The 14179-nt window shown below is 43.4% G+C and overlaps 2 protein-coding genes across 3 annotated transcripts in view; one reads left to right on the top strand and one right to left on the bottom strand.

Moving 5' to 3' along the window:
* The window catches only part of Adpgk (ADP dependent glucokinase), a 30538-nt gene extending 27072 nt beyond the window's left edge, over positions 1–3466 (top strand). The window contains exons 7-8 of the mRNA XM_074061514.1: positions 1473–1543; positions 3286–3466. Of these exons, the coding sequence (XP_073917615.1) occupies positions 1473–1514 (42 nt within the window). The 3' untranslated portion in view covers positions 1515–1543; positions 3286–3466. The remainder of the gene's footprint in view (positions 1–1472; positions 1544–3285) is intronic.
* Positions 1281–14179, bottom strand: part of Bbs4 (Bardet-Biedl syndrome 4) — a 55135-nt gene continuing 42236 nt past the window's right edge. Inside the window, exons 7-16 of one of the 2 annotated variants that reach the window (XM_074061516.1) lie at positions 13067–13120; positions 10660–10787; positions 8421–8475; positions 7560–7628; positions 6433–6585; positions 6168–6354; positions 4160–4229; positions 3450–3591; positions 2722–2923; positions 1281–2259 (exon numbers count right to left, since the gene is read on the bottom strand). In XM_074061516.1, the coding sequence (XP_073917617.1) occupies positions 2159–2259; positions 2722–2923; positions 3450–3591; positions 4160–4229; positions 6168–6354; positions 6433–6585; positions 7560–7628; positions 8421–8475; positions 10660–10787; positions 13067–13120 (1161 nt within the window). In that variant the 3' untranslated portion in view covers positions 1281–2158. The remainder of the gene's footprint in view (positions 2260–2721; positions 2924–3449; positions 3592–4159; positions 4230–6167; positions 6355–6432; positions 6586–7559; positions 7629–8420; positions 8476–10659; positions 10788–13066; positions 13121–14179) is intronic. The other variant, XM_074061517.1, reaches the window with a different exon arrangement.

Genomic DNA, 14179 nt, shown 5'->3' with positions numbered 1-14179 from the left:
TTTTATCTATCATCAGTTTCTGAGAGGACACACTAACACATCCAGTTATTTGTCTTTGCATAATGTGGGCTGAAGTAATGCCAGGTGCATACGCACTTTCGATCGTTGTGTTTTGTACTGAAATGTGGCAAGTGGTAGAGCAACTTCCTAGATTGGCGAGGCCCCGCGTTCAGTTACCCAGCACCACAGAAAAGCAGTCTGATTCTGCTTCATTGTGGCGAAACGGGCTTCCGTTGCCAGCACAGCTTCACCAGTGGTGCATTCTACTTGGTGACTAATGGGAACAGTATTCTTCAGACCGAGTTAAAAATGCTGGCCACTTATCTGCCTCTCTGAGCCTCGGCTTTCTAGACTGGGGATGAACAGTAACATTCTGTTGGGAGTGTTCACTGAGGCTTACCGTTCCCTTCCTGAACTCCTTCCTTGACTTTCCATCCTCGCTACTCTCCTGGTTCCCTGTGGGTTTTGCCTGAGTCTCCAGTGTTGCTGAGTCTTCTGTTTTTCCCCACAAATATTCATTTTCTTTCTTTGGCTCCCGGCCTTCTTAATACCACCTTTCCTTAGAAGACTCCTTTGAAATCTGTACTTCGCAGCTGTCATCCAAGACGCTCCTGAATCTTGTCTTCAGACTCTTCCTGAAGTCCAGCTAGTCAGTATCTAATGGATGTCATCGTAGACTCCACAACTAACCCTTGACCCAAGTTCTCCCTGTATTCCTTTACTTTGATTTCTATAATTCTTCCCAGTCATTAACTTTTAATCCGTCAATTTTGGCTTTCTGTTGATTTTACCTCCTAAACTTCTCTCACATCTGCCACCACCTCCTCTCCACCTGTCTTAGTTTACACTCTCATTATTTGTGAGACCTTTCCAGTAACTTGACCAGTGTAGATCAGCCTCCACACTGATGTAGAATTGACTTTTCTCAACTGCTCAGAGTAAAACCCCAGTTGTCACAAACGCACTAGGGACAGGGGTATCACTTCTGATATCTTGCTCAATTTCTGGAGGTAAGAGGCTTCTGCTCAGCTAGTTGCCTCTTCAGTGTCAAATCAGACCCAGTCATAGTATAAAGAATGCCAAGTACTTTGGAGGGCCACTTTTCTACCTTCCAGTTCTGTTGAGTAAAAGGCTCTTTAAGTGAAAACTGGGGACTGGCCCCCAGGTGAGTGGAGTGAGGGCTGCTGCAGTGGCCGTGCTACTACCAAGTGGGAACTTGTCCTTGAAGCTCCTCCTCTATTTTCAAACTAGGCTTGAAAACAGGTAAAAGAAGACAGTGATCATGGTTTTAAAAAAAGTTTTTAATGTGACCTCTTATTTTAATACCTGAATAACAGCTTTTCCCCAAAAGAATGATACATAATCTTTAAAAGGACATACAATGTATTGATGACATGTGGTCAGTGATTTTCATTGATTGTCTTACATTAAAATTCGTTGGCTAAGCAGCTTTTCCTTTTTTTCCTCTTTAGATCCTTGGTGCTGATACCAGACCAGCCCTTGGCTCCTACTGACATGATAAGGCTCTAGACTCTGACCTCGCGTAAGAACAAAATACAGGGATTTGTTCTAGATTCCTCTTGGGCAAATGCGGCTGGGCTACTTCCCAGTTTGGGCCTTGACTTTGAGCTCTTTTCATGATTTTTTTCTTTTAGATTGTTTAACTGGATATGAATCCAAGGTTTATGTTTGCCATGGGGACTGATGTACCACATCATTCCAGCAAGTCAGGGCTTTGTCACCACTGAGGCTTCTGAGCATGTCTGTCTTTCCTTGCACAAAGGAAGGGCTCAGTCAGCCGGGAAATGAAAGTCCTTTATTAATTAGTGAAGGCCTTTGCCCCATGTGCCTTGCTGACTCTTGGAGCTATGTGCACAGTGACTCAAGCCCTGTTCCCAATTCTTAAAGGGACCTGTCTAGACTACCTTCTCCCTATTTCTGAACAGTGGGGCCAGCAGAGGGCTGCATAAGTCTTAGGCTCCTCATGATTGTCACCACACATCCCAAGTTGTTTTAATTCTGTGGTGCTTAATCTAGGAACAGGGCTGGCCTTGCTTTGCCTGTTCACGTGACCTTCCTCAATCTGGTACAAAGGCCTTGCCCAAGAGCGCCCTACTCTAGGGTCATCCTATTTTGGCCATTTTTCTCTTAGTTGTTCCTATTTTTCTCTTGATATTTCAGTTGGACTTGCTTCCACAGTGGGCTCTGGCTCCAGAGGGAGGGATGGTGGCTTTGTGAGCTGGGATGTTCCTCCGGTACCTAGTAACAAAACGAGAGCTTGAATTCTCAGTTCCATGATTGCAGAAGCGATTATTATTTTTCCTGTCAAATTTCAAGAGGAAACCCCATATTTTTCTGGGACTAGTGAGATCATGGTACAGCTATGAGAGAAGTCCACACTGAAGAAATAAAGCTATAGTTAAGTGTGTCTTCAGCGGCTCAGTCACTGAAAGAAATCTTTAATTACCCATACTATGCTGATCTATGATAAAGCAAGAGAGAATGTACTTAGTAGAGTATTTCTAATTATAAAAACCCAGTGTACTGACCATCCAACTAAGCCTTGTTAGTAAGAAGTGTTACCGACTACACTGCTTGCCCTAAAGAAACTTCCCCTTCTGGCCAGTACTAAACTGGCCATGTTACGCATCTAGAGTGTGCAAGCCCAGCTCAAAGCTGCAGTCTGCTGCACAGGTGGCTCCATGGGGCAGTGTAGCCTACCTGAAGAGAATTTTCGGTAGGCAGCTGCTGAAGACATTGCCTGTCCTAGAGCTTCATTAGAGCCCAGAGGCTGCTGGAGAGAGGCGGGTTTGCTGGCTGACGCACTCCGGTGCTTTGATTTAGGATCTTTAACTGGTTTAGTCCAGACCAGTGCCTCCCCAACCTGGAGAGCAGCTCCCAACTTCTGAGCCATCTCTACCATCTTATGTCCACATGGGGAGAAAAAAACAGAGTCACAGGCAAGTCAGCAGAGAGAAGCCAACCCACCTCTTCCTGGGCCTTCCTTCAGGGGGTTCCAGCTGAAATGGGTACTTATCATAACGAAGTCACTCTTGAATAGCAGAGCATAGAGACTTTCCCTCAGTGGATGGCAGGGGGTTCACACAAGACCTTAAAACCCAACAGTTTAGGGTTTGATGCATCACTAGACTTAACTCTGCCTTTCCCTACATGAAGGGAAGTGGGAAGAAGCTACAGAGATACAGACCTCATCTCAGATGAGTTGTATTAGTCATAACAGATAACCCAAAAGCCTGAATTTCCTTTTACTATTATCTCTTCTAGGAAAGTATGTCTCAGGCTGTAACTGACTGATGAACTCATGCTTCAAGGAACATCAAAACCAAAAGAGCTCTAAGTCTGGAACGCCTTGCATTTGGATTATTTGGGCTTGATCCAAAAGTCTGCTGAGAGCTTGCTTAATGATGTCTGGGAACTAATAAAAATACCTCGGAGTCAAACTCCACAGTGCTATTGTCCTTGAGAAAGTTGACCTTCTTCTCCATCTCCTGATACTGGGCCAGGGCATCCTTCTTTTCACCCTGGTTGTACAGCAGTACAGCATAGTTCAAGTTTACTAAAGGGTTACACCTGTGACAGACAGACAGGAACTCTATGAAGCAACTAGTGGTCATTTGGAGATCCTTCTCATTACATACAAACAAGACAAAACTGATTAAGGTGTCTCCATTCCACAGCAAGGTGGAACCATGTGCTATCTGGATCTGTGGAGAAGAATCAAGGAATTAATTCCCAACCAGTAAAGCTAGCATTGGGCCCAAACCTGACATCTCAGCACTCAGTACAGACAAGGTAGGGTTGAAAAAGGGATCCCCACCCTGCTCTGGAGCCAATGGAACAAATCCTAGCAGAACTAAGTTCACTTTGGGTTAAGCTGAGCACAGAGTCCCATCTGGTATTCTAGCTAGTCCACAGCTTATCAGCAAACTAAGGCCACGGTCAGCTAGCACTTTCTCTGGCCTCCTGATTAATAAACCCAAAACCCAAAACATTTTCTCAGTGTTAATTCCTGCTGAGTCCTGCTTTCTTAGGAACCACACCCTTCCACACGCAGGCCATGGAGGAGAGTCTGGGCTGACTTAACACTAGTGCTATGGCTTGCTTTGCAGAGTCCAGACCATTCCCAAAAGCAGCTTACTTATCCAGGCGGACGGCTTCTGCATAGGCTCTCTTGGCATTCTCTGTATCTTCCAGATTGGTCAGGGCCACTGCAACAAAGAAAGTGAGGACAGCTCAACTTGGAAAGTAAGAAGAGTATTTCAAGAGTATTTCAAGAGCACTCCCACAATGAACCACCCCGCTACCCCCTCAGCTCATGGCACTACCATGTACTCACTCAGCCCTTCAGCTTAGACACCTCTCTCTACCACTAATCAGCTGTCAAATTCTATACATCCTACTTTTATGGTTTCTCTTCTGCCACTGCCCTGCTTTAAGCCCAAACCAGTGACAATGTCTCCTACCACCCTCTACAGTGCTTCCAGCATCTCACTGACTTACACTGTGACTCAGCACTATCAGTCTTAAGAATCCTCAATAGCTCCCTGTCATCTTGTAACTGTGGTCTTCACATTTTTGTTTAGCAACCGAAGACTCCCCTCTTTTTTTTTTCCCCCTCAGCAATTTTCCCCTCCTTTTTAAGTCAGGCTTTTTATTTTTTATTTTATTTTTTTCAGTACTGGGGTTTCAACTCAGGGCCTACAGCTTAAGCCCCTTCTCTAGCCCTTTTTTGTGATGGGGGTTTTCGAGATAGGGTCTCATGAACTGTTTGCCCAGGCTGGCTTCAAACTGTAATCCTCCTGATCTCTGCCTCCTGAGTAGCTAGGATTACAGGCGAAAGCCACAGGCACCAGACTAATCAGTATTTGTTGGAAGCCTAATGTATGAAACAAGTAAAAACAGTTGCTCTGAAGGCCCTGCCCATTCCACTTTGCCAGCAGCCATACACTCACTTTTCATAGGCACCTACCTACGAGGAGAGGTAGGAATACAGACTGTGGGAAGGGCCTCAGGATAAAGTCTGTGCTTCTTGTACTGTTCCTATGGCCCTTCATAGTCTGACCCCAGATCTTTCCCACCCATTCTTTGCCCACTGCCTGCTAACTTGGGGGGGACACCGCATGGTTCCATGCCTGCATGCCTTTGCTCACAGTGGTGCCTCAGCTATGCGTGTCCTTCAGGACTGTGTGAAGGCCATCTCTACTGTCAAGTTACAACTGTTGCTCATGCCTACTAAGTTGCTTTTGCAACCTTTCTCTTGTAAGTAAGAACCCTGCAGTAATGACCAAAAGGAAATCCCTGAAGACCATTTCGGTGCAGACATGGAAGTACTCTGGGGTTTATATAAGTTTAGCATATGGAGAAATTTCCCCACTAAGAGTATTTAGTCATGACTGCAGTCATAGCTCAAGTGATAAGACGGCATTCCTAGCAAGCAGGAAAAATTTAATCAATCCTGAATGATTTTAACATAAATGTCTGGTAACTCCAAACAACATTTTTAGGTTTTTTTAGGCAGAGTCATAATGTAGCTCAGGCTGGCTTTGGACTCTCCTGCCTCAGCCTAAGTGTTGAAATTACAGGTATTATTAGCCCTGCCTGGCTACATTTTAACTTAGTTTTGTGATCATATTTAATCTGTATGGCATACATGCGTTTCAAGAGTGGAACCATACTATATAACATGCTCTAGCTTGACATGGGATTATCAGGGGCCAACTATAACAACAATACAGGCCAGTTATATAACCACAACGAAACTATCAGTCATTATTCATTGAGTATGTAATCATATAATCCTCACATCTGCCCTAGGTATAGATATTAAGTAGAGGAGGCAAGACCCCTACCTAAAGCCCAAGTTCTTAATACTCAATATTGGTGCTGTACTCAAGTTCAGTATATATGACGGCCAGAAGCACCAGCACCAGGGGGAAAAAAAGCCAAACCAAGAAAGTGTGGTAAGAGGTGAGCTAGGTAAGGCTGTGACTTAACCTGTGAGTCTAGTGTGGTTCCCGCAAGTTAAAAGCAACCAGGTACCTGGGCATCTTTCTCATATTTCTTCAAGCTGCAGGACAGTAATTCAGATCCCTATGCAATCTCTAAAGGAATTCACTTCTCCCCGCTACAGGGCACCAGCGTCTTACCAGCCAGAAGCATGTAGAGCTCCCCCATCTTTGGCTGGAAGCTGATGGCTGCGCTGAGGAAGTGGAACGCTGACGCGTACTGCTGCATGGTCAAATGGACAAGGCCCAAGTTGTACAGAATCTTCCAGTCGAAGGGTGCCAAGTAGTTGGCTCGTTTCAGGCAGCTGATAGCCTGCAGAGGGGGGCACTCAGTGAGGGGTGGGCAAGCTCAGTAGGCCGTAACTGCATGGTTGAGCACAAACAGTCCTTGTGAGAGGACACTCACTGCCACGTATTTCTTCTTGCCAAAGAAACACATTCCGATGTTATTCCAAAGTGGAGGACTTTCTGGAACAGCACAAGCAGCAACTCTGTATTTAGTGAGGGCAACGTCAAAGTCCCCGTGGGTCTGCATCATGCTGCCTGCTGCCAAGATGGCCTGAAAACATGGCACAGGGGAAGTTAGTGATCCAGTCGGCCCCAAAAGAGTACAGCATTTGAATATGTTACCCTATTTAAGAAAACAAACAAGGAGGCAGAGGTGAAGCTGCCTCCTTAGTGCAGGTACTCAGCAGGCCCCTTAGTGTACGTAGAACTGAAAAACTTCCAGGGAAAATAACATACCCAAGCTCTTGAGGAATGTTCCAGAACCCCACATAGTACAAACAAAATGTCACCAGCTTAACCTCACTTCCAACTTCTAGCTAGAGAAAGTAATATTTCAATAAATACTGCCTTTAACCTGCTCTCTGCAGCCTCTACTTGGTACACCGAGTGCTTCAGACACCCCAAATATACCTGTCCTTGGCTACTTAAGATCCTGTTCTTACTACCACAAAATAGAGAGTGAGTCATCTTTTATCCTATCAGTCCAGCCCTTCTCTCTCCAAGGACAGGTGTCAAGGTAGAGAACCCACAGTCAGGCTAAATCAGGACCAAGTTTGTGTCAATAAACAGCTCTACCGGGTGTTTCTCCCCTTGCCACAATACTCATCCACTGGTGTCAGCCCCAATGTCTAATCTGGACAGAAGTTGTAATCTCAGAGCCCACAGTCACTTCTGTGGGACAAAGCTTTGGAGGCTTTGTGGATTTCTCAAGTAACACACAAACTTTAACGTGCTCCAATTTTGCTTTCTGCAGAGGTTACAGGCCTGTTGCAGCAAATGTGCTGTTTCAGAAGATAAGGAGGAGAGCACCAACATGTCCCAATATTTTCAAATGAGAAGATTTCTCAAGGGTAGGGCTGTAGCTTAGTGACAGAATGGTCGTTCTGGATTTAATCCCAGCACTACTAAAAAAGAGGCTGACTTCTTGGTATTCAAGATGAGGGCATGTCCCCTTGCTTTGCAGTTCCTCTTAAGGGCCCTGGAACCATCTAATGTGGAGGGCCCGGGGGCTTCAGTCTGCAATACCTTGTAGTTGGCAGGGTCATAAGTCAGTGCATTTCCAAGATGTTCAAATGCCTTCTGGTAAACGCCAAGCTTGGAAAAAAGTAAACCAGAGAATTTACATCAGAGAGCAATTCAGGCGCCCTAAATGGAAACACCCATTTCAGTCATTTGTGAAAGTAGCATCAATACCCCCATTTCTATGGCTTTCTTATTTGTTCATTGTCTCCTGTTAAGGTCAAAGTATCTATCTGTTGGGCACCATTTCAGCCACACTTGTGCTGTTCCACATTAATGCCTCTCATGTCCTTTGGGGCCAGCCTCCCAAACCAAAGCCCAGAGGACCCAGGATTGAGCTCCTGGTTCCTCTTACAGAAGAATGAATTAGACATAAAGCTAGCTGCCACTGAGGCAGAATCATCAAGCAGGGAAATTGGAGGAGGTGGGCAAGACAAGGACACTCAGAGACCCCTGGGTGACAGAGCTAAAAAAATGTTCCTTTCACATTCAGGACTCTGGATGTGCTTTGCCTGCCTTCTCTTATAGGGCCTGGGCTGGAAAGGGGCAACACAAACAGCCTTTGCCCCAGAGCTCCACCATGTGCTAACTTCTATCAGTTTCTCTCCCAAGACCAGACAGCTATTTCTCGTATATGCCCTTTCCCTGGTGAATAAGAATTGGAATTGCAGTAAGGCTAAAACAGAATTGCTTCCAACTTGAATACAGAAACTTAATTCCTTCAGCAAAGAGAATCAAACAGAGCAAAGCTCTCGTGCTCCATATGACCATTAGCAAATGTGCTAGCTATCAAAATGCAGGGAAACGACCTTACACAACCCCCAAGCATTTCTACTGTTAGTGCTGGGAAGAGTAAAGTTTCATTACCTGCAAGTACAGCAGTCCTAAAGTTGTGAGTAGTTCTGTGTTTTCTGGTGAGAACCTGTAAGACAGAGATGTTCAGGGGGAGCTGTGGATATGGGACACATGTCATCACCTGGTCCTCTTGGCAATGAGGCTCCCCATGTACATTCCTGAAGGCAGTCTGGGAATTTCCTTCAAAAGTAGGTCACCTCAACCCTGGCTGCAGGGTTTGCTCAGCAAGAAAGAGATGCTCAGAATCCAGACTCCTTTCTTAGGACCAACATTCTGAGAAAGAACTTATGGCGTATTTTGTGTGACTGTCTTGATTACACTGATCAGAATTAAAAGGACAAAGCTTTAAAACCAAGGCAGTCAGGAACACAGCTTATGATAGTCCCCCTTTGTGAATCTTTTTTGTTGTTCACTGCGCTTACAGTGCCAGGCAGCATAATATTCTGTGTAATTTAGGAATCCAAGGCCCCTAATGCTGTGCTCTCCAAATAAAACAAAGTGCCATGGTTTAGCCAAACTAAACAAAGGAAGGGAGACATACCAGCCCTAGGAAAGAATTAGCCATTGACCCTTGGGAGTAAACACTGTCCTGAGTAAAATACTACCTGCCTTCTCAATCCCTCACTGATACTTGCCTTTTTCAACAAGCCAGAACAACACAGAATGGAGATTACGTGACTACAGGATTAACAGTTTCAACAGTTAAAACATGAAAGGGCAAGAAACATTGTCTCCTGCTCCTAAGGAATGAGGGCAGACATCTGTTACCAGCACGATTCTGGAGCCACCAACTTTCTTACTTTACCTGAGAATTTGCCTTTCATTTCCTGTCATTCTAATAGACACCCATTTTGATCACTTTCTTCCCAAAACTACAAAAGTAACTTCTACAGAGTCATAGAAAAATCAGGCACTGCCTTTCCACACCATGGGTCATGAATAATGGTCATGAGCCATGAGCCTCTCAGTGAGGCTCCAAATGCTCAACTGTCTTCTTTCCTCCCTTGGGAAATGTAACGACTAAGCCCTTCTCTGGTTGCTGGAAGGACACCCTCCTTTGGACCCATGTGGACTAACCTCAAAGAGCCAACTTCTAAGAAGGGAGGAGTCAGGAATCAGGGCTGCCACCCAGCATCATGTAAGCTTAGCCTCTTGACGTCTTTTATAGCTTACCAAATCGAGGGATTTTCCTGTCATTCTAGACATAACGTTGTTGAAGAAAATGCATAAAGCTGTGTGTTGTAATCGATATACCCAGAAAATTCACTACCATGATAGAGGACAGAGACAATTAATAAACAGAAATCTAAGTTTAGTTTAGAATCTTATGATCAGGAATTACAAGCCTTGAACTAGAGGCAGACATTCTATTAACAAGCACTTAAACATGCTATCCTACTTAAATAAGACCAGAGTGTCTACACAGAGATGATAGCATGTGTTCCCAGAGATGAAGTATGGAACACTATCATGGGAAATCACTACTGTTAGAATACGGGATAGGACAGCCTTAGTGATGTTTTTAAAATCAAGACTTGGGGATGGAGGTGTAGCTCAGTGATTAGGGTACATGTTTAGCAGCTTAGCATGTGTAAGACCCTGGGTTCCATCCCAGTACCAAAGAAACAAACAAAACCCCCACCAAGGCCAGATGTTTATTACTGAGTCAGGAGATTTCTGTCCCTAATATCATTTCTGGAAACACAAGATCTGTTATAAAAGCACAATGGGAAACTGGCAATGAAGCCCCAAAATACTGCTGAGTACACAACTGCCCACTTCCCTTGCAGCTATGTGTTGCCACTCAAACTGTGGAATGTACGCAGGAATATGTGCGATTTCTGGGTCATTTAGAACTCATCACCATATGCTTATTCCATATTTAGCTTTCAGTACCATCTCCCCTCAGCATAGCCTGGAACATGGATGTTACATCACACAAGGCATGTAACAACATGCAAGTCAGGTAAAGACAGCGAGTTAAGGAAGGTTACTACATCCTTGGTTGGCTTGTGAAGCAAAACTGCCTAGCCAGCCTAGAGCAGCCATCTTTACATTACAGGTGCGAAAAAACACCATCTTGCCTTATTGACACCATCATTCATTGACAGCTCTTAACATAAACCTTAGCTTAGCTTTTGCTCTAATTCATACAAGTAACAGTCACACATATCTTCCCTTAGACTTGGAAGTTCACTCATCTCTATTTTTTTTACTTTCTCGTTGTTCTAAGGGAAACAGACACACTTACTCCACTGCTCTCTTGTAGATTTCAATGGCCTTGTCCAAGTCTCCCTCCAGTAGGTGGATCTTCCCCAGCATTATGTAAGTCAGATCGTGCCTGTTAAGCTGGAGGGCACTCTGCAACTGGTCTTGTGCCTAAAAGTCAAGAGAACCAGATCACTACTGCTAGACAGACATGGCTTCTACTGTGAATACAAAGTGAGATCCTCTACACTAATGTTGCAACACTGAGTGTGTCAGCCGATAACCCCCAAGACCAAAGACCAAGACAGACTGACTCTGGAACCACTCAGGACAGTTCATACAAGATGATTAATTTTCTGAATGTTTTCTGAAAGGGTACGTCTATACCCTTGACTCATACTCCATAATACAGTGTAAAATACCCTACCAAACTTGATCCCAGCTATACCTCTAACCACTTGTACAACTTTCCCCAGGTGGGCCTTGTCTTCCCCACCAATGTGATGATAAATGAATGAATAGATTGTTCTCATTTATTCACTCAAGTTTTCATTGAGTGCCTGGTGTTCTAGGTGCTACGTATGTTAGAATTAACATACCCTTTTTTTTTTTTTTTTGGCAGTACTGAAATTTGAACTGAGGGCCTGTACTTGCCATCTGGTGCACTGTCACTTGAGCCACACCCTAGAAGAATTAACAAATAAAATAACTCCTTGCTATAGGGGAGCTTGTATCTTAGTAGGTGAACAAAAGGCCCTTTTTAGTCATTTACTGATTCACAAATGTTTATATAAATACCAGGTATTATATTTGCTTAGCCTATTACCTTTACAGTAAAATCTGAATATTATTCTCCTCAGGACAGGTTCAACCAAAGACCAATCCTGCCTCTCTCCTGGCTCACAATAATTCTGTGAATAGAAATGTACCTGCACAAAATATCCTCTGAAGAGAAAAATCTAATCAAGTATATAAAACTGTAGATCCATCTAGAAAACCTAAATGGCCCACCAAATCTCTCTCTCTCTTTTTTTTTTTATTTTGGTGGGACTGGGGTTTGAACTCAGGGCTTCATACTTGCAAAGCAGGTGCTTTACCACTTGAGCCAGACCTCCAGTCCATTTTGTTCTGGTTATTTGGGAGATGTGTGTCTCCTGAACTATCTGCCCAGGCTGGCCTTGAACAGTGATCCTCCTGATCTCAGCCTCCCAAGTAACTAGGACAGCAGGAGTGAGCTGCTGGTGTCCACCTGAGAAAAAGTTACTCTTCCATTTCAATTGCTGATGTGCAGACTGTTTTCCACACCAGAGGTGACAGACTAGGTTATACCACTTACCAAACTGCCACTAACTAAACACTGATGCATGGGTATTAACCAATCAGAGTCAGAATAAAACTTCACCCTCAGGAAGTGGGAACTTTATGAAGGAAACTACCCAATTCCACCACTGTTACCTTTTACAGCTCTCAAAAATTTCATCTACTCCTCAGTTAAGATATATATATTTCTTGCTGGACACCAGCTAATTCTAACTACTTGGGAGGCTGAGATCATGAGGATCAAGGTTTGAAACCAACCCCAGCAAATAGTTTGAGAGATCCTATCTCGAAACACAAAAGAGGGCTGGTGAGTGGGTCAAGTGATAGAGCACCTGCCTAGCAAGTGTGAAGCCCTGAGTTTAAACCCCAGTGCTGCCAAATAAAAAAGAGAGCGAGAAATACATTCTTTATGTAAGTACCAAATGTAAGTTCAAAGTGCTTTGTCTGATATAAAAGCTTTACAGCCTAGAGATAATTCACAATGAAATAAAAGTTTTTTATCATGAAAAATACAGAAAAAACTAAAAATTCTCAGAAATTAGATCTGCTTACACCTTAATTTTCAGTGACCTTAAAAACTAAAATCAGTTTCTGTCAGCACATTTTAGATAGCTCATATAGTCATGACTACACCTTAAAGCCTTAAGGGCCCAATTTTTTTTTTTTTTTTTTTTTTTTGAGACACTGTCTCAACTATGTATCCCAGGCTGGTCTCAAAGTCAAGATTCTCTTGCCTCAACCTCCCAAATGCTGGGATTATAGGCATAAACCACCATGCCTGGCAAAGTCCACTCTTTGGTATTTGTCTTATTGGGCTTTTGTTTCTACACTGGAAAACTAAACTCAGGGTAGAGAAAAAGAACAGAAAGAAGAAGAAAGCAATTAGATGACCATTCATAATATTTCTAGAACTTTCCATTTTCTTGTCAAAAGTAGAAAGAAAAGTTGAGTGATGGACAAATGAGAATTAAAATGGGGATAAATGTAAAAGGCCCTTTTAATTTTCACTTCCAAAAAGCTCTGCAAACACTAGAGAGAATATACAATTACAGTGGCAACAGCACCTCTAAACAGTACACAGTTACCCTCAGGGAAATCCCAGCAACTCCTACTCCACCTCCGTACATTACCTTGTTGAACTGTTTCAGATAAATGTAGCAGACCCCTAGGTTATGGCAGATCTCCTGCGGACAAAAGAAAAAACAGCTTAGCGTAATCCACAGTAAGAGTTAGAGTGAAACCACATTCAACAAAGTATAAAACTCCAAAACATGCCTTATAGGTTTTTTTTTTCCTGGAGTTCAGAACCAAATATATGTTAATTCACACAGTTTCACCCTTAAGGAAATCCTGTCTATCTATCTCTGGCTCCCTGAGTCAGTAGTTTTCCCATAGGCATATGAAACTGGAATGGAGCTCTAGCTAGTTGCCAGCACTAAATTCCCTAGATGTGGACCTGGGGGCTGACAGCATTGTCTAGAGACTATTTTGATGAATACCGTATATGCAACTGGAGTAGTCTGCAGAAGTCTAGAGCCAAGGTTGAGGGTCAAAAACAGTGGCCTATGGGCCAAATCCATTCCTGTCCTTTTTCTGTAAATAAAAGTTTATTGGAACACAGTCACAACCACTTGTATGGCTCTTCTGCACTAGAACTGCAGCGTTAAGTAGCTGAAACAAAGTCAGCATGAAGCTGTAAAACTGAAAATATTTGCTAACTGGCCCTTTACAGAAAATTGGGCAACCTCTAATCTACAGAAACAAAAGATGAAATGAAATAAGGGTGGCTACTTAGTTGCTGACAGCTTTCTAGTTCTAGTTCATTGCAAGACCAACTCATACCTCATGACCTTAAGTGCTGAGATCTCATGAATTCCTTTATAATAAATCTCCCCTAGCAGCCTTAGAGGAGAAAAGAAGGGTGAAAAAGTACTCTTGGGAAACATCCATTAGGAGTAGAATGGATCCCTGTCCAAGACACATGGACTGCAAGGCTTACAGACAACAATTAGTTTAACATTTTCCAAGTATCCTTGTACTTTTGCTACATAATAAACCAATGTTGCATAAAAAATTACTTAAGTATCAATTCAAATCCTGTACACATTAAAAAGTGCCAGGATGTCAACTTAGAAGTGCCTCCAAAACTTGTGCACTACCCACTTCATCATGCTATGAGGACAGAGCTAACTTTTTGAATCATTTTCCTAGGTATTATTTGAGAAGGTACCAGCAATATTCCT

The sequence above is a fragment of the Castor canadensis genome, chromosome 19 (genome assembly GCF_047511655.1).
Source record: "Castor canadensis chromosome 19, mCasCan1.hap1v2, whole genome shotgun sequence".
Lineage (NCBI taxonomy): Eukaryota > Metazoa > Chordata > Mammalia > Rodentia > Castoridae > Castor > Castor canadensis.
Note: the sequence above shows the minus strand (reverse complement) of the source record. Positions and strands in the feature narration are given on the sequence as shown.